Genomic DNA, 19625 nt, shown 5'->3' on the forward strand with positions numbered 1-19625 from the left:
ACAGGTAATGTTTCTGTGTTCATGGATCAACCAGATTCTCTCTAACGTTGTTCAACTTTCTGCACCTTGTTGCAAAATCCAACAAAAATCACAACACATTATTACTGATCGTAGGCAATGATAAACCTTTATTTCAGACACAAATTAAAGCTTTCCTCCATTTGACACACATTTATAACTTTTTTTTTTCTCCCAAAATATAAAAAATACTTCAACTAGCAAACACATGAAAAGCAAGACATTTTTAAGGCAAACATGTGCAGGCAGCAAAAGCTCAGGCAGTCCAGTGTTGTGCAGCTTAGATATGAAAAAAGGTGATTCATCTCTTTATCGTCCCAATAAAACTCTTGACGCATGCTAGAGAACAAATACTTGTACATTTGACTTTCACTTCGAACTTCCAGGATTAAAATCTGACAGAAGTGACAAACTCAGTTTCTGCTGGAATGTTTCTGAAGGTTTTTAGCAGTCAAAACACTTTAGCTTACAAAACAGTCACATTATGATAAAAGATCACTGTGGAGAACATTTTGAACAGAAACACTTTTGTTTTTTTTTTCTTCTTTTTTTTCTGCAGTGGGCAGCTGTTAATACTGTGCCGTGTTGCAGTCCCTGAGAAAAACATTGATCAGTCATGCAGCGACGTTTGTGACGATAAATACAGTGCTACACTTGTTCACAGACCTCGGTCAGATAATACTGGCAGTTTATTCGTGACCTTTAAGTTATTTTTTACAGTCTTAGATCATCAGACTGGTGTTTTGTTTTTTTTTTTGTTTTCACCAGGACACTTCACAATGTTAAGTAGCCCGACCGATACAAGATTTTTAAAGACGATACCAATATTGTTACTTTAGAGTTTTAAAAATCATATCATTATTATTGGTCGATTTTTTTTTTTTTTTTACATAAACACATAACAGACAGAGACAAAGACCAATATATGCAGAGACGGACAATCTACAGTTAAACAAGACAAGAGGACGAGTTTACAGCCACGCTAGCAGCTCCATGAGGCTCTACTTTGAGATAATTAGAGCTTAGTAGTTTTGCAGATATTAAAACATGTAGTTTTGACCTGATGATGGTGCTGCTCAAAACCATGAATGCTAACCTCATGGCAGCGCTACAGGAAAAGCCGCGGAATCACCAAAGCCAGCAGGAAACTACGAGGGCACCGTGAATGTCTGCAGAGCTGCAACGATTAGTCGATTAATCACTTAGTGGATGGATAGAAAATTAATCAGCAACAATTTTGATGACTGATTGATAATTTTAGTCTTTTTTTCTTTTTTTTTAAAAAAAGGAAAATGCCAAACATTTCCTAACTCCAGCTTCTCAAGCATGAAGATTTGTTGCTTTTCTCTGTTTTATATAATTATAAACTGAATATCTTTGAGTTTCTGACTGTTGGTCGGACAAAACAAGACATTTAAAGACTTCATCGACAGGCACTTTTCGCCATTATTTGACATTTTAATCCAGAAAAGAATCTCAGTTTAATCCACGATGAAAATAATCATTAGCTGCAGGACAAAATTTCACAGCAATCCATCGAATAGTTGTTGAGATATTTCTGTCTCGACCACAGCGGTGCACCGACAGACTGACATCTGTAGAGCTATGCTGCTAGCACGGCTAAAAACAAACTTGTCAGCGCTCTCTGGTGGAGACGCTGTTTCTAAATTATTTCAAACATAGTATTTTTGTGCTGTTTCTTGCTACTCATCAGCCGACATATTTGCCAATATTTGCTGTCAGCTAATACAGACTCAGACAATTGATCGGTCGGGCTCTGCTTTATAGGATACTGTGCTTTAAGGCGGGCAAACTCCACCCATCTGGTGCTTCAAGCAGGTTAAAACAAGTGCTCTGTCTTATTGGTCATATTCTGCTTACTAGGAAACAAAATGCTGACACGTGGCTCTCTGCAGAATAACATACAATCCTGAAACAGCTAATGGCCAGCGGTGCATGCTTTGGTATTATGTTACATGATAAAAATCCTGAACAAATGAAAAAAAGATATTTTCAAAATGCAGGAAAAATCTTTTTTGCATCATCAAATATTACAAAAACAGAACATGAGAAATAATAATACTGCCAACAATGTAAATTATAAATATCAAGCTTTGCTACGACTCATTGAATGCAACAGATTATAGAAGAATTCACCCTCATGGTGACTTCAAGTACCGTAAATATGTGCTTTATCACGAGAGGAAGGAGCTATCATCTTCCTCTTCCTTCTTTGGACCGGGGTCACTAAGGCAGCGTGATATTTTTAGCTGGTCTTGCTCCTCTTGCTCGCCGCTCTTGTCTCCCTGTTCGCCGCTCTGATTGGGCCTCGGGGGCGACTCGTTTAGCAGGCTGACGGCATCAGGAGGGCTGGGCTCGGCCGCTTGGCCTCTGGGGCTCTCGCTGTCATCGTAAGTATAAACCCGGTGTTCTGTGAGAGAGAAACAGCGTAGTGACATTTTAGTGCTTGAACATCCAGACAAAGCTCCAGACAAAGTTCTTCTACAGCGATGGTGAAAAATGTTGATCACTGTGCAACCTAAAATGTCTAAAATATTAACATTTAAGAAGCTGGAACGAGAGAATATTCCCTTAAAAATTACTCAAAACAATTATTCGACTAGCAAAATAGTTAGTGATTAATTTCTGTCGATCGACTAATCGATTAATCAACTAACTGTTGCAGCTTTACTCATGTTTCCCACAAGAAATCTGCTGAGGCTGCTCTCTGTTTTTATGGCCCTAAACTGCGGATCAACCTCACTTTTTAATCTGGTAATTCAGCCTCGTCAGATCTTAATTTTCTATCTTTTTTATTTATACAGTTTTTAAAAATGATTTTGTTAGCAAATGTTTTGTTTATCGTTTTGCCCTTGGCCAAATATTGTTAAATTGTCACATTTTTAATCTTGTTTTGTGAAGCACTTTATTATTTTATCATAAGTCTGTGTTATATCAAGTCAATTTATTTATAGAGAACATTTAAAAAACAAGATTTAACCAAAGTGCTTTACAGAGACTGAGAATTACAATCAAATAAAAACACAAAGTTATGTGTTATATATGTTTTGTATTGTCTGTGTGTTGCTCGCTCTTGAACAGCAAAATCTTGTGTCTTCATCTCATCATCTAACACAGCTGTAAATTACTGTTATTAGTTATATTTCACAGTTTTAAATGATCATTTACTGCATTATATTCAGCTCAAGTATCTAAACTGGAAATATCTCTATTTAAACAAGACGCATCTTAAGACACTCCAAGTGTTGTTTTACTGTGACTCTAAAGAGTAAAATAAACACTCTTTTCACTCTTTATATGATAAAAATGAATTGTGGAGTTTATCTTTAACTGACCTGGTTCGAAGCAGACTTTCCTTACGGGGGGCGTTTCCTGGCGGTTTGCAGGGACGGTGAGGAAGTGACTCATCTGTGAACCAGATAAAAACGTGTCAAGGAGCACTTGACCTTACGAATCTGAAAACCACAACCAATAATAATACATTTAAAGACATATAAAACATTTTAAATTAGCCTGATATTTAGATTGAACTGGAATTTAGTGTCAGTTATTTTTTTGTGACTGAATCAGTGAACAGTGCGGAGATGTGGTGATTCAGAGGTCATTTAACCCTGAACGAGTCTCAGCACAAAGAACCACGTCTCTAAATAAAGTTTCATATTCAACTTTCTGCTTTCTTTTACAAACAGAACCACAGTCGGTGTTAAAACTCACCCTCCTCTCCATCTCCACCCTCTGCTTCCTGAAGCGAACCTCGCTCACGTTGTCCTCAAACGGGTCGATCATCAGGTCGTGTCTGCTGTAAGAGCGAAGCTGAGGACACACAAAAAACATGAGCATCAGTTTTTATCGAATCATCACATCCACAGACACCAAACAAACACATCTTTATGACTCTCCTACCCTCTGTCTGGTCTTCTGCATGTTAGCTCGCAGAAGCTTCCTGATCTCCTCCTCACGACTTTTCGAGATGCTCGGTATCGCCCTTCGTCTGGGCGGCGCTTTCGGCTGGATGTTCCTGTGTTGACACAGATCGCACGTTATTGCTGTTAAAAACAACTAATCATTCTACAAAACTTCTCTATGTCAAGATTTTAACTGCCCCAAAGCACAAAATGAGAATAACATCAATTAATCAATTAAAAAAGGTGACTTATTTGCTTTATTTGACTATTTTTTAGAGGTATAAATGGGTTAAATTATTAATAATTCACAAGAAATAAAGCAAAGATGTAATTGTGTAACTGCTCTCTCAGATTTATCTCATTTTTGTAGTTTTTTGAAACAAAGATCATAATATTTTAGAGCCATAATAATCATCTTTTAAAGGGTCTGTTCACCAAAAAAAAAGTGAGATTTCTCTGAGAATTTTGGAGGTGAATATAATTTTATATGTGGTGCTCAAAGCAGTGAAATCTCTGTCTAGAAAAAGTTTTCTGGAAAACTTTTAACTCTTTCATAAACGTTATTGTAGTCCCAATGAAAGCTTTCAACAAGCACACTTGTAGTATCAGGACTATGTGAAGAACACAATCTGCTCTCATGACTCATGACTGACACTTACTGCATGGACACGGACGACACAGACGACACAAGCGACGGCAGCTTGGCGGCGCTCCCGCTCTCCACCAGCATCATGGCTTGCTTCATCTCCATCTTGTTGTAGAAGGAGATGAGCTGCGGCTCGGTGGAGCGTTCGCCTGCAATAAGCCACTTCTTCAAGTAGGACTTATTGAAGCGGTTCAACCTGGATACAGCAGAGAAGCAGAGTAATCAGTCGTTGGATCACAACTGCAGTAAAACAATTATTTTCAGTTTCCCAGAGTTCAAGACGACGTCTTCAGAAGGTTTTGTTTTGTCCAAAATCAAAAGATATTCAGTTCACAAAGATATAAAACAGAAAAAAGCAGAAAATCCTCACAATGGAGAAGCTGCAACCAGAGAATAATGGCAGTTTTTGCATAATAAATGAAAAGTAAAACAATGAATCAATTGTTAAAATAATTAATAGTTTATATTAATTAATATTAGTTCATTTTCTGTCAGTCGACTAATCAATTTAAGGACTGAAGCAACACATTAGATGAGTTTTTGTTTAAAAGTTATTTTCTGTTTTACTAAAGGAGAATCTGCCTCTAATTAAAATGTGGGTCACGAAAAGAAAAGAACTTTAAATTTGTCTGATAACAATAATAAAAACAACAATAATGTAATTTCTACAGGACAGTTCATGTATATACTGCAACACAAACTACATTAAATAAAGGCAAATAATCATGTGTTCACAGTAAAACAAGGATAAATACAATAAAAGTTGGCATTTAAATTAAAGAAAAGATAAATAACAGCTAGAATCAGATTAGATACTTTAGATAAATAAGATGAAGGAAGTCGTACTTGTCCTTCCAGTGATGATGTCCGTAATGACCACAGATGTCTTCAATTCCTGTGAGAAGATGATCCAGGAACTGAGGACAAAATTAGTTTCTATAGTTATTTATATTCGGTTATTCATCCCAAAATCATTAATTTGCCTCAGAGGGCTTTAAACATTTGGACAACATATGAGACCATTTATCTTTACACTTTAAGAAAAAACTACACAAAAAAATGTCTTTTAAGTTTAAAATCAACACTGTGTTGTAACTCTGCACTTAAATCTCACTTGTGTGTGAATCTCCTCATTAATCGATCCTTTGCTCTCCTTCTTCTTCTTCACGGCCAGAAGCTCCACCAGAGGCCTGATTGTCATTCCCTGAGGACATGAGGAGGAGGAGGAGGAGGAGGAAGAGGAGGAGGAGTAAGAGGAGGAGGAGGAGGAGTGAGGTCAAATGGATGTTGCTTTTCTTTTTTTCTTACAGACACAAAACTCTTGAGAAAATGCAGCTGTTTGATAAACCACACTCTGGTCATGTTTAAGAACATCTTAAAGGGGCCATATTATGCTTTCTGTGATTTTCTGTTATTTCTACACTGTTATGATGTTGGATATCTGTGCTAAACAGATTAAACATGTAGACTTTGAAATGTGCATGATATGTCTGCTTTAATTCACAGTAAACAGCCTTTACTATGACACAGATTTGTGCAGAGATGTCTGCTAGTTGCCAGTAGAGAGAAAATGAGTGCAGCTACAGTAAAGATATGAATCAAAAGCCCTAAATCTGATTTAATAAAAGGCATACAGGAAAGCCTTCAGCCTTGATTTAAAAGAAGTTGAAGCAGACCAGAAGTTTTCTGGGAGTTTGTTCCAGATATGTGGAGCATAAAAACTAAACGCTGCTTCTCTGTGTTTAGTTTGGACTCTGTGGACAGAAACCAGACCTGACCCAGACGACCCGAGAGGTCTGGTTGATTTATAACGTAGCAGCAGATTAGAAATGTATTTTATCCCAAAACCATTCAGCGCTTCATAAACCAACAGCAGTATTTTAAAATCCGTTCTTTGACAGACAGGAAGTCGGTGTAAAGATCTGAGAACTGGTCTGATGTGCGGTTTGGTCGTAAATAACTCGTCGTCTCGATCGCTCCCACCTGCACGAAGACGGTGAAGAAGATGACCGTGATGATGGCAGTGAGGAACATGTTCTTCATCCTGGTGTCCATCAGCAGGAACCCCAGCGAGAACGCGATAGCCCCCCGCAGGCCACCGTAGGCCACAATGAACTGGTCCTTTTTGGTCAACTTCACAATGCGGAATTTATTGATGATGTACGTGAGGCCGATGACTCCTGAAACACACAGAAAACAATCAATACTTTACTGTCCTTTAACACAATATTACCATCAGTGGGGTATTGCACGTGCTGCTGATTAATAGTTGTCGAAATTTTATGTGAATGTGAATGTTACGACCTCTCAAACCCTCTGAAATACTCACAAAACATCCAGAGAACATTTGAAACATGCAGGAGCTTCAGACTTTGAAAAACATCAAGAAGTATTTACTGTAAATTCCTTGTTGATTCCTGATTATTTTATCATATTATTAATGTTCTTCAACATACAAAAAACACAGGAATCTTCAGGATAATTTAACAATGCTACATGTTTAATGTTATGCTCATCAACAGCTATTGTTTCTGGAAAATCATGTCTCCTTTCCATCAGTTTGGCGTGGCTAAATGTCACTAAATACTACAAAACCTACAAGCTACAGCCTCCTGCAATGGAAGAACCAGAGTTTGAACAAATTCAGAGCATTTTTCAACAAAACAATATTACAAAGTTGCTGAATTCACCCAAAATTAGTTTGGTTTGCATCCAAATTTAGCACAAATATTTGATCCAGAACCTGAAACTGATTAAACTGTTGAATGCTTTATCTTGTTTCCAGCCAATTAACCCAGAAAACAGAATCTGAACGTGTCAGTCTTTGTACTGACCGAGGACTCTCGACACCAGGCAGAGGAAGACGGTGCAGATGACGAAGGTCCAGTTCCAGGTGTGAGGACCGGCTACTGTGGAAACGCCCAGGAAGATGAAGATCAGCGTCTCGCTCACGCTGCTCCACATCTTCAGGAAGTATTTGATGGTGGTGTAAGACTTATGGGATATGTTGGCTTCCACATACGGCCGCATGATCATGCCACACGCTATTAACCTACATGGGATGAGAAAAGAAACAACGTTCATGTATCGGTTGTATAACATTTTTCTAATTGTGTAGACAGATGTATAATGTAATGATGTTTTTTTTTGTATTTATCTACTTACGACATGATTCCAGACAGATGGAAGACCTCAGCCGAGAGGTACGCCATGTAGCTGTAGAGAAACACGAACAGAGGCTCGATGACACGCGTGTGCGAGGTGAAGCGGGACGTAAAGGCACCCAGGATGCCGTAGATGGTTCCCACCATGATGCCCCCCAATGAAACCACGAAGAAACAGACCACGCCGAGGAAAGCGTCGGCTATGGTCACCGTCCCTTCGTGGGAAAACTCCTCGAACAGGTGATACAAAACCTGCACAGACAGAAACACAGGAAGAGTTTGTCAAAGAGTGTTGAGAGTTTGTTACCGTCCTCTGCAACAGTTTAGTATTTTATTCATAGAGAAATGTCAATCAAGATGCAGATTTTCTCATGAACTATTGCAACTACTTGAATAAAATAAATCACCATGATTGTCACGATGTGCACTTGTATGCAGATATGGATCCAGATGCAGATTAAAACCTTTTTATTGATTGATTTGTCATAAATATGGAGTGTGTGGAGTGTTTTCTAGTTATTGATGTATGCAGGAGATTAAGGCTGCAACTAACATTCATTTTCATTATCGGTTAATCTGCCGATAATTTTCTTGATTAATCGTTTTGTCTATAAAATGTCACAAAACAGTGAAAAATTAGTCTTATTTGATGTCTTCAAAGGTCTTGTTTTGTCTGATGAGCAGTCTAAAACCCCAAAATAATCAGTTTAGTATAATTTATGACAAAGAAAAGCATTAGAGACTCTTTAAAGACAAGAAGGCCCAACAACGCCCGTTCCCGCTGAGAGGCTTCGATATCAGGAGGGAACGTTTTAACGGCTGTGTGCAAATCACTGATTGAATCTGCTCTCACTTTCAACATCACATCCTGGTTCAACTCCATCTCTGTCAACAATAAATCAAAGCTCTACCGGATCATTAACCAAGCATATAAAAAATAACCGGCACAATCCAGACTCAATTATCAGCACTCTATAGCCGAGCGGCTGAAATAAAAGCCAACCTCATTACAAAGGATCCCACTCGTCTCCTGCAAGTCTTTCCAGCTATAAAGTCCCTCTGGCTTATAAACACTTACAGGAACTCCTTCCTTCCCACTGCTATAAGCATTTTAAACAAACAACGAAACAACAATGAACTCTTACATAAGCCACTTTGCCACTTTGCACGCACTAGCACCATGTATTTTATTTGTGCTGTGTATTTTATTTTGTTCTAGGAATAGGTGCTGTACATTTTAATGAGTTTTGTACAGTTCGCTGTATGCTGAGCGACGTCTAAGACGATTTTCTGTCATGACAGACGATAAAAGTTTTCTGAATCTGAATAAATTATCACATTTGAGAGGCTGAAACCAGCTGACGTTTGGCATTTTTGCTTAAAAAAAGACTAAAACAAGTATTAAATTAGAGCTCACTTTCTGCATAAAAGCATCGTCCTAATGACAAAATGTGGAGAATTGTTTTCCGTCTCCTGGCTCAGTACCAAACCACAACATTTATTGCCTCCATCTGTGCTTCACAGATCGTTAGGATTGAATTTCATGAAGCCAGAACGATAAATCAGCTGGAGTGGTTTATCAGACAGTCATCAGCTTATCACGGATATACTGGTGTCGGCGTTCATGTCGGCTGATAAGTAACAAGAAAATGAAGCTTTGGTGAAAGTTCTGTTTCCTCCTGATCTCTTCCTCTCTGGCACTTCCACTTTCTCACAGGTTCAACAACCCCTGCATTCACAATTCTGACTTCACCAGACCTGACGAATGATATTTCCGCCCACGTTCCTCAAGTAGGGCTGCAACTAATGATTATTTTCATTATTGATTAATGAGTCGATAATATTCTTGATTAAAACAATTTGTCATTCGGTCTTTAAAATGTCAGTCACTGTTTTCCAAAGCGAACTGGATGAACAGTCCATAATAACCCAAAGACAGTTAGTTTACTGTTGTAGAAGATTTGGACATTTTTGGACGTATTCGGACATTTTTTTCTTAACAAATGAAAGCAGTTGGAGATTAATTTTCCGTTGATTGACTAATTGTTGCGACTCTTTCTTCAGGCCAATCGGTCTCTAGAAGCCGTGCTTTAAGTATCGCTGCCATTAAGTATTCTGCCATTCTGTCTTTCCAACCTACTATTACACAATTCCTGTGTCCTAAAGTCCTAAAGTTGTTCTTTATACTACAAGTGTTGCCGGAGTTCTATCTCTTTAGACTTGTTTCCCTTCTCCGTGCACCTTGGAAGTAGGTGAAGTTGTGCCAGAAACCCCTACTCTGCATCTACAAGCTGCCTCCTCCCCATCACCACCATCAACCACCTGCTGGTTCCACTCCACCACCAGCAGCAGTGGCGTTGTCTAGACTCCGGAGGGATCCTGTCCTACCTCCTATCTTCATATAAGCCATGGCTTTATAAAGATGAATCACATCGATGGAGTCTAATCACCAAATATCTTTCTGTTGATAGCATCAATAAATAATGTGTTGAACACATCAAACTGATCCTCTTCTTATTGAACCGCAGTACAGAAATGCTAATTTAGAAACAGCGTCACCATTAATAAGTTTTTCCATTAAAAACCACTGACAAGCTCATCTTTCATTTGTAAAATACTCCGTACTCATATCACGGTCACTAAACTGTTTGTTTATATTATGATGTGTCAAAAAATAGACCAAACAGGAATGTGAGCAGCTCCTTAAATAGAAACTCTCATCAAGCAGAGATCGAAACGGGGACAGAGGTGGATTTCAAACTGCCGTCTGTGTTTTTAAGGGGTTCATTTTAAAACACTTTAAAACATTTATCTGTGTCTGTGTGTTCAGCGTTAAACATCGAAGAAGAAATGATCTGAAACGGTATTATTACAGCATGTATAATTTAATCAGCTAAAGACCTTTAGATTTGTGTGATGATGCACTTTTATGTGTGAATTTCTGTTTTGGATACATGTTGTCATACGTACATTTATTCAGTGTGTAAATGGTTTGCAAGCTAAACCAAACATCTTCAGTCTGAACTTAACAAACACTTTAAAAACAGCACATTTTACTCTTTAAGTGCCTCTGCAGCTCTGGAGGAGAGAAACACAGACACTGACTAGTTTGCTCCAGATTAACTCAGATTGTTTATAAAAGCACCGAATAGTCAATCACTGATCTGCACACTGACACACTGAATAGAGACAGAAGCCAAAAACTTAAATGGAGAAAATATCACATAAATCAAAGAGTTGCAGCTTCACTTTGGCAGAGAAATTGTACTTTTTTTTTTTTTATCCCACAGCTGCTGTTTCTGTGTGGTTCCATTTTGAGACATGTGTTAATATTTTGGAAAGTCTCAGATTATCTCTATATTAAAGGATAGATAAGATAAGATAGATAAAAAGAGGGAATTTGAAAGATATCTACTTAATTTAACTAATTTGGACGGCTGAAGCTTCTTATCTTCAAATAAACTTTTAAATAAATGTTTGCACAGAGGGAGGCATCACTCACATTTAAAATGCATTTAAAAAGATCTTCTAATGGTCAGTATGAAGCAAAAAACATGTTAATGTTCATTTGGTTACCTGACTGTTGTTTTAAGACAGAATTAAAAAAAATGTGACCTCTGACAGCACCGCCAGCCGTCCCCTCACTCACCACAGTCACGGCGTCATTAAGCAGCGACTCCCCGAACACGAGGATGTGCAGCAGCTCGTTGATGTGGATCTCCTCGAACACAGCCAGCACGGCCACGGGGTCCACGGCCGAGATGATGGATCCGAACAGCAGGCAGGACAGCAGGTCTACGTCGCCCAGCTGAGCCCCCTCAATCTGACACACGCCGTACATCATCCCGCCGATGAAGAAGGCGTTCCACAGGGTGCCCACCACCGCGAACACCAGGATGGTGCCCATGTTCTCTGTGAAGGGCCTGATGGGCAGGAAGTAGCCGGCATCGAGGATGATGGGAGGCAGCAGGTAGAGGAAGAAGAGCTTGGAGTCGAGGACGGGGGCGTTATCTTCGATGCCTGTCGGAGACGATGCTCTGATCAGGCCGCCCACCAGCAGGCCGACGACGATCAGCAGGCAGCTCTCTGGCACGACGTTTGACACTCTGGGAATGATGTGGAAAGCTGCAGAGGAGTGAAAATGTAGTCAATTAAACAATTAGTAGATTGGTTGAAGATTAAAGTCCCTCTTCAATCAGAAATATGTTTTTCTTCTTGTTCCTACAGTTGGATGTTTGAGCTTCACTGTGCAGAATGATGCATGTACAGAGGGCCCAGTATTTGTATTTGTATTGGTTGAGGCAGCAAAATTATTTGTATTTGTATTCAAATAAAATGTTTTCTTTTATTACACTTTTACAATTTTATAAAATTAAAGTGTTATAATAAGTGTTCATGAATAAACTACCTTACGAAGGAGGTCCCCACACCGGGTCTCGAACTAGAGTCTCCCAGATCATAGACGACCGCGCTGACTACTGAGCTAAAACTTTACTCATCGCCTCATTGCAGACAGACCTCTGACTATGTATACACCCATAACACAGAGACAGCACAGCATGTAACATGTAGGGAAGAGCTTCAAAGGCAATTATTGCTTTGCACTTTACATTTATTGCCTATTTTTTACAACCTAACTTTGTGGAAAGGAGAAGGGGAACAACAGGTTATGGAGAGTCCCTTGGGAGCACTTTGTGTGTGTCAGTAGCTCTTTATCTCTGGGGAACACCCTCAACTCCGGGAGTGATGTCCACATAAGGAAATGTGCGACATGTAGCAGGTGGATGTGACCCCTCTTGTTGAGACCTACTTGTAAACGTAAAAGTGGAGCAGAGGAAAGACTGAGATAGTGATGTAACCGACCTGTGAACTGGTATTTGACATGTTTTTTTCCTTCTTGAAAACAAATAATTTTTAAAATATTTGTATGAAACAAATATTAACAAAAAAACACTATTTCTGCTCTGCCGAATGACGTATTTGTATTCGGGTGCACCCCTACTGGCTATGATCATGATTTGTGACATCACAACTAGTTTGGACCCAGTCTTGATCCAGAATTCAACTTAAGTTAAACTTTTGAAATGAACAAAATTTGCATATTCATAGCCATGTTTCTACAGTAGCCCTGAATGGACAAACCAAACACTGGCTCTAGAGAGGGCCTTTCACATTTTTCATGAGTTTCGCAGCCACTGTAGGCTCTCCTAGACGCTTGGAACAGGAAGGTAAGTGGGGGGGGGGGGGGGATTCAGTTTGTTGCAATCTGCAACCTCACCGCTAGATGCCGCTAAATCTTACACATCAGTCCTTTAAATTCATCATGTATGAAGTTAAAATAATTCTCTGCTTCCTGCTTTATGTAACTGCAAATTGAAAACTGTTGTTGGGACAAAATAAGTAATTTGAGATGTCATCTTGTGCTCTGTGAACTAATGAACGATGGATTATTTTGTGACATTTTATTAACTAAATGATTAATCACAAAAATAATTATCGGTTGAGCATAAACATTAGAAGAAGAAGAAGAAGAAAGATTGACAAAAAAGCATCTGGCAGCTATTTCTATAATCTTTTAAGTCTTTTTAAAGTCATTTTTCAAGTAAACATGCCAACATTCAGCGTCTCAAATGTGCAAATTGCCTCTTTTCTTTGTTTTAACATCATCATATTTTGAATATACTTGAGTTTTAGACTGTTAGTTGGACAAAACAAGAGTTTGAATACATCACAATGGGCTCTGGGAAATTGTCAGGGGTATTTTTCACTGTTTTGTGATGTTTTATAGACCATATCTATATAATAAAACAGGACCACGCATAAAAAAGGAGCCTGTAAGACATAAAACAGACATTATTACCCTATAATGAGACTACATTTGGAGGCACATGAGTGTGTGCATTAGAGCAGCAGGTTGAGAAAAGTTAAAATGAGCTGCTCATGACTTGTGTTCACTCTGAGACCATAACCTGCGATAGAGGGTCACAAGTAGACTTTGATGAACTTTCACAGATAAAGTTCAGCCAAGACGACTTTAGTCAAAAAAGACTGTTGCTATTTGCAATAGTTATATTTGGCAGCATGACTCTGTTGTTGAAGCTCTCTGCCCTTCCATGTGCTTACATGGAAAGCCTAAAGCAGGGAGAGCAGCAGTAAAGACCCCTCAGGGACCTTCCTGCCCTTCCATGTGCTTACATGAGCCCCTTTCACACAGCCTGTTCAAGGTGGGAATACTGCGTCTTTATTCTGCCTTGCTGTTCTGTATAAAAGGTACAGACACAGAGTTGGGGGGCAGAGTTGCTCAGCCATTAAGCCGGCTATAGAGGTAGTCACAGAGCTGGATCAATGTCTGTATAAAAGAGACAGCCGGCATGGCGGGACAGGCAGCTGACGCTGTTGTGCTACACATCACACCTCTGAATCCAGACCGCCGGCATGCTATGTAAAAGCACACGCAGGGGCGGCATTATGTCGGCTTTGCTTGGTTCAGTGTGAAAAAGCAAAGGCGGCTTAATGACGGATTTTCTTTACGGCTATAATGCGGGATCTCTGTATAATAAAAGTCTATGGAAAGGCAGGAGGAGCAGCAGCAAAGACCCCATGTACAGAACAGAGCAGCCGACAGTGATAACAGAACTGACACTGTTTAAGTCAGACATGTAAGGAGGAGCTGAGGTGGAAGCGGGCTGCAGAGGAAGCAGCTTTGAATGAGGCGTCCTGTATGAGATTTGCAAATTGAATTCATAGAAGGAGTGGAGCCATTAGCTGATGTAGCTGCTTTTGTGAGCTGAACTTGACTTTGTGGCCTGCCTGAACTAATATTTTTTAGTCTCTTTCTTCTTCTTCAGTAAACTGAATATCTTTGGGTTGTGGACTGTTGATTAGGGAAAAAAACAAGATATTTTGGGAAACAGTGATCGTTGACACCATTTTCTGACATTTTCTAGACCAAAGGACTAATACATAAATACATAAATACATAAATAATGAAAATAATTGTTAAATTGCAGCCCTAGTCTCAAACCACTGGACTGATTGATGTTCAACTAAATTAACCATAACAGGACAGAGTCTGGTGCAGCAGATCCAGGCTGAGCTGAACTTTGTGAGCTTTTGTAGTTTCACACTGAGCCTGTTTGTTAATGTCGAACGAGGCCTTGACAGTCAGTATTTCTGTCATGTGACTTCGGTTCCGGCTGCTGTAACAAACGATTTCTGCCGTGTTTTCTGCATTCAGTGGTCTTGTGTGCGGCCGCTCCTCGCCCCCTCCTCCTCACGCCGACTCTGCACACTGTGCCTTTTGTTATCGAGCAGTGCATTAGGACAGGAAGTCGGGATCGGCCCTCGGAGACGACAGCTGGACTAACAGATAACATGCCAGACAGCTTCACTCTGCAGTCTCAGCCAATGACAAACCGCAGGAGAAACTCCACACAGCCAATCAGCATCATCACTGCCTGGTGTTTTGACATCCAACATGGTGGTATCAATGTCACAACAACAACAAAATAGTCAAAATGCATCATTATTTGTGCTTTAAGTGTCCTGAGAAGGAAGAATCCTCACTGTCATGAAGGCTGTAGATTGTTTTTTTATTAGAATATTTTATTTATTTTATAAATAAGGAGCTAAAATATAGTTAAATTAGAGTCGATCTACATAAAATTAATCTGCAACCATACTGATGACAGATTAATCACTTTTTTCTGGTTGCAGCTTCTCAAAAGTGAGAATTTTCTGCTTTTGTCGGATTAGATACTTTGTGTTTTGGACTGTTAGTTGGATAATTTGACATATGAAGATGCCTCAGGGAACATTTCATGGTTATTTTCCACAATTTTCTAACATTTTAGAGACTAAATGATTAACAGAGTGATTGACAGACTTATAGATAATGAAAATAATCGTTATTTGAAGTTAGATTTTACAGAATTTGGTTGGTGGACAGTCAACGAATTGACATGTGAAGAGTCTTGCTGCGTCAAAGCTAAAAGGTCATAGGTCAAACAAGAGATGACTTAGTGGAAATCTCCAGAGGGATCCATTTGATACCTTTAATCAGTCAGAACAACTGCTTTGAATCCCGCTCTGAAGGCCACACTTGTGCTCTAATCCTCCGACATTCGCTCTGCTCGAGGCAGACAGACGCTCCCACCGTCAGGCTCGTCCTGAAATAAGTTTGAGGCGCTGAATCATTATTGGAACAGTCAGTGGAAACACTGTTGGCGCTCTGACTTAGCCAAGAGTATCTCATGTTTCAGCAGGGCTGTAGTTGGACAATACGAGCCTTAAAGTTCACCTCCATTAAAAATGTGTTTTTCTTGTTACTTCAGTCGGTTCGTCTGTGCGTCACTGTGCAGAATGATTAATGTGCAGTTTGTTTGTTTGTCCTTAAATCTGAATTTAAGGCGTGCACCTACCAGCATGATTTGTTACATCACAATGAGACCAGTCGTGGTCCAGAATGAAACTTGAACTCTTCAGAGCACAAACACTTGAGAGTGGACTTTTCTGTAAAGTTGGGAGGCATCTTGCACCTCTCAGTTAAATGTTGAAGAAGAAGGAGTAGAGGTAACTGAAACATTTTGTGGAAAAATCATCAAAAACTAGTCAATCAAAGTGTTTTTATACGTCTTTTTAGGGATTTTAAGACACTCCCACTACTCATCAGTCAATTGACACATTTAAGGCTTATTGATTATTTTCTCGCTTAGTCGATTAATCGTTTAGTTTATGAAATATTAAAAAATTGTGTAAAAATGTTACTCAGAATTTCTCAGAGGCCACTTTGATGTCTTCAGTTTGCTCATTTTTTCCGATTAACAGTCTAAATTGTTAAGATATTCAACTAACTGCCACATATGAAAAGAAAAACAGCAAATCTTCTCTTTTGAGAAGCTGGAACCATCAAATATTTGGCATTTTTTCTTGAAAAATGACTGAAATTATAAATCGATTATCAAAAACGAATTTTCTGACGATCGACTAGTCGATTCTGTTGTTGTAGCTCTCGACACATTAAAGAGTTTTGGCATTTTGATGCTAAAAAGCTTTCAGACCAGTTTGTGATCGCGGCAGTTGGTTGTTTCTCTATTCAGTTTAGAGCTGCAACAATTAGTCAATTAATCGATTAGTTGATTTTGATCATCAAATAATCATGTTAGTCTTTTTTTTTTAAGCAAAATGACAAATATTTGCTGAGGTTCAACTTCTCAAATGTGAGTATTTTGAAGGTTTTCTTTGTCTTCTGTCATGGTGAACAGAATCTTTCTGCTTAGGACAAAACAAGACATCTGAAGACATCTTAACTGGATCTTAATTACTGTTTTTATGTATTTTGCAATTTTTGTCACCTCACTTCCTCATCTTTTCTGTCGTTGTCTGCCTGTAAAGCATTTTGAACTGCACTTGTGTAAAGTGTTGCAATACAAATTAACTTCAAGTGTTTTTTAAAAGTTTTAAAAGTCTAAACTGACCAGAAAAGACCATAAAATGCCATTTTAAGGGGCCTTGAGCCAGTACCTCCAGTTAATAAGACACTCCCTCACTGGTGCCAGACTGGACAGTGGTGATTAATGTGGCAGCTGGTCATTAGAGTGATGTATCACTCACCAAGTTTCATCAGCAGGGCGAGCAGGATCCACAGAGAGATCTCAAAGGGCTTCCTGACGTGGTCGAAGTTGAAGGACAGGACGGGGAAAGCCTTTTTATGAACAGAGGAGTTAGTTTTATGATGAGAGTCCTCTTGTGTCACTGTATTACTGCACGACTCGTTGGTCCCTGAAGCGACATCACGACTCCCGGAGGCAACAGTGACGAAAACGAGCAATAAAACGCACATTAACCCCGTCAGAAGCGGACCGGAGCTCCGGCCGGGACGGAGCGGGCTGCCGAGGAGCACAGCCATTTTCAGATGGGTTTTCACGGCTGAGCTGCTCCTGCTCGGCTGGCTCTAGATCCGATGAAGATGAAGATGAAGATAGTACGGGAAGTGAGCGCGGTGCGCCGCGGTGGAGTGCGCACTTTTACGCACAGAATCCACAGAAATCTTAAAATTACGCATAGTTTTAAAGAAACAAAAGGTGGTTTATGTTGCGTGGGCAAAAAAAGAAGCTCCTGTTATCAGTGGGTCGGGATTTAAAAATAACATCACGCTTCTCCACTGGCCTGAGATGATCTAAATCATTGATGGGTTGTTGCCTGAGCCAGCTGTTTCTCCCACAAACCGTGAACTTGCGTCTAGCGGCACCATCCACCAGGCAGAGAGCTCTATTTCTTCTTCCCTGTACTTTAAAAGGCAGCTCATCTAAAAGCTTAAAGTTAAAGTGACATCTGCTGGAGTGGAGGACCAAAACGTCCACCAGGCAGCATCCGCAGTACAGTTTAAGTTAAATATTTTATTGCTTTTTCCATTTTAGATTATTTACAAATTCACACAACTGAGAGAGAAAACAAAGCATCTTGAGCAAAGAATAAAATATATATAAGAAAGTAAGAAAGAAACATAACCATCTTTCTGTTTGATTTAATACTTCTGTGCTGTCAAACGGTGTCATTCCTTTCACATGTATTTATGATTTGTCAGAGTGAAACTCTGGGAATCATGACAAGAAGAACTTAGGTCCTGTTATCCAGGGAGGATGCATCTGCGTCAGTCCGCAGCCTGAAAGAGTCCATCTGCTCTCCAGTCATGATTCATTACATTTATTTGATGGGAGGTAATTTTCCTGGAGGGGGAATCGATGTTTGGATTGCTTTCATCAATGGTTCAGGCGCCTGAGCTGTGGCAGATTTGTGGCTTAAAAACAAGAATCCAAAGACTGTTGTTGGCTTCTCCTCACAACTTTTATATCTAACAGTAACAATTTACTGTTTCTACTGGCCTCTACTGTCACACTGACACTGACATAAATTGTTATTTGAAATAGCGTTCAGTTAAAGATTAGTTCAGAATAAACAAACTGCTCACAGCTCACACATCCTCTTCGTCTCTTTCGGGTTCCAGCAGAGAAGAATTAGCAAAACTAACAACCGTGGCTGTTTCCCACAGCGTCACAACTCCTCCTCTGACTGTCTGTCTGGTTAATGGAGGCAAACGGGACCATAAATCTATAGGTTGTAAGTTTTTTATTGTAAATGGACGAGCCCCCATTTGTTTAGACCTGGCTCAAGTGGCTACAACAAAAAGGGAGACACACCATGTAACTCAAAAGAGAAGTTTATTCAACCAATTAAACCAAATTAAAGCCAAATTAAAGATTTAACCTGTTATATAAGGCATGGGGTGTGAATATCAGTAGCATCAGTGGTGTTTGGTGTGTTGTAAGGTGCAAGATAGTAAAGCATAACAAACCTAAGACAACCTAACTAGTTCAAAACAGGTGCCTGTAGGGAGGAGCAGAGAGCTGCAAGAAGCAGCAAGCAGTCAGAGGAGAGACTTTAATAACCTGGCAACCTCTAACGAACACCTGCAGAAACAGAGCAGACAGGTAAATCACGAGGCCAAAGATGACACGGGGGGTCATCACAAACAGAATAACATGTAATAACAGCAAGAAATTGTCAGAAGGCTGTTGATGTGACACAGAGAAGATTTCGTCAGAGCCTCAGATGAAGTGGAAATATGGTGGTGACTTCCTCAAATGTTTTATCTCGACCAACAGTCCACAACTCAAAGATATTTAGTTCATCATATTTATCATAGAAGGATAAAGAGACCAGAAAGAGAGAGATCAGTTGTAGCTCTACTCTCAGACAAACCAAATGTTACTTATTTCCACATCCAGCAGTTACGGAGCAACATTATCTTTCATTTGGAGTCGTGTTTCTGTCCATCTGGTGAATCTAAGTCCAATATTCACTCTCTTTCAG

The 19625-nt window shown here is 39.5% G+C and overlaps 1 protein-coding gene across 1 annotated transcript; it reads right to left on the minus strand.

The window, feature by feature from the left end:
* Positions 1-196: 196 nt before the first annotated feature.
* Positions 197-18982, minus strand: LOC137198428 (Na(+)/H(+) exchanger beta-like). Its single transcript, XM_067612276.1, has 12 exons — positions 17367-18982; positions 11404-11879; positions 7756-8006; positions 7425-7642; positions 6574-6770; positions 5705-5794; positions 5437-5507; positions 4604-4786; positions 3943-4057; positions 3754-3852; positions 3375-3447; positions 197-2449 (listed from the first exon to the last, which is right to left on the minus strand). The coding sequence occupies exons 1-12, from the start codon at positions 17659-17661 to the stop codon at positions 2214-2216; spliced, it is 2304 nt and encodes a 767-aa protein (XP_067468377.1). The 5' UTR covers positions 17662-18982; the 3' UTR covers positions 197-2213.
* Positions 18983-19625: the final 643 nt, after the last annotated feature.

This window comes from Thunnus thynnus, chromosome 15 (assembly GCF_963924715.1).
Source record: "Thunnus thynnus chromosome 15, fThuThy2.1, whole genome shotgun sequence".
Lineage (NCBI taxonomy): Eukaryota > Metazoa > Chordata > Actinopteri > Scombriformes > Scombridae > Thunnus > Thunnus thynnus.

Excerpts from the sequence above, each read along its gene's own strand:
- LOC137198428 (XM_067612276.1), bottom strand. The coding sequence starts at position 17,661 with ATGGCTGTGCTCCTCGGCAGCCCGCTCCGTCCCGGCCGGAGCTCCGGT. Across the intron at positions 8,007-11,403 it reads TTAATGACGCCGTGACTGTG|GTTTTGTATCACCTGTTCGA; the intron begins GTGAGTGAGGGG and ends CTGTCTGTGCAG. Across the intron at positions 5,795-6,573 it reads TCTTCACCGTCTTCGTGCAG|GGAATGACAATCAGGCCTCT; the intron begins GTGGGAGCGATC and ends TCATGTCCTCAG.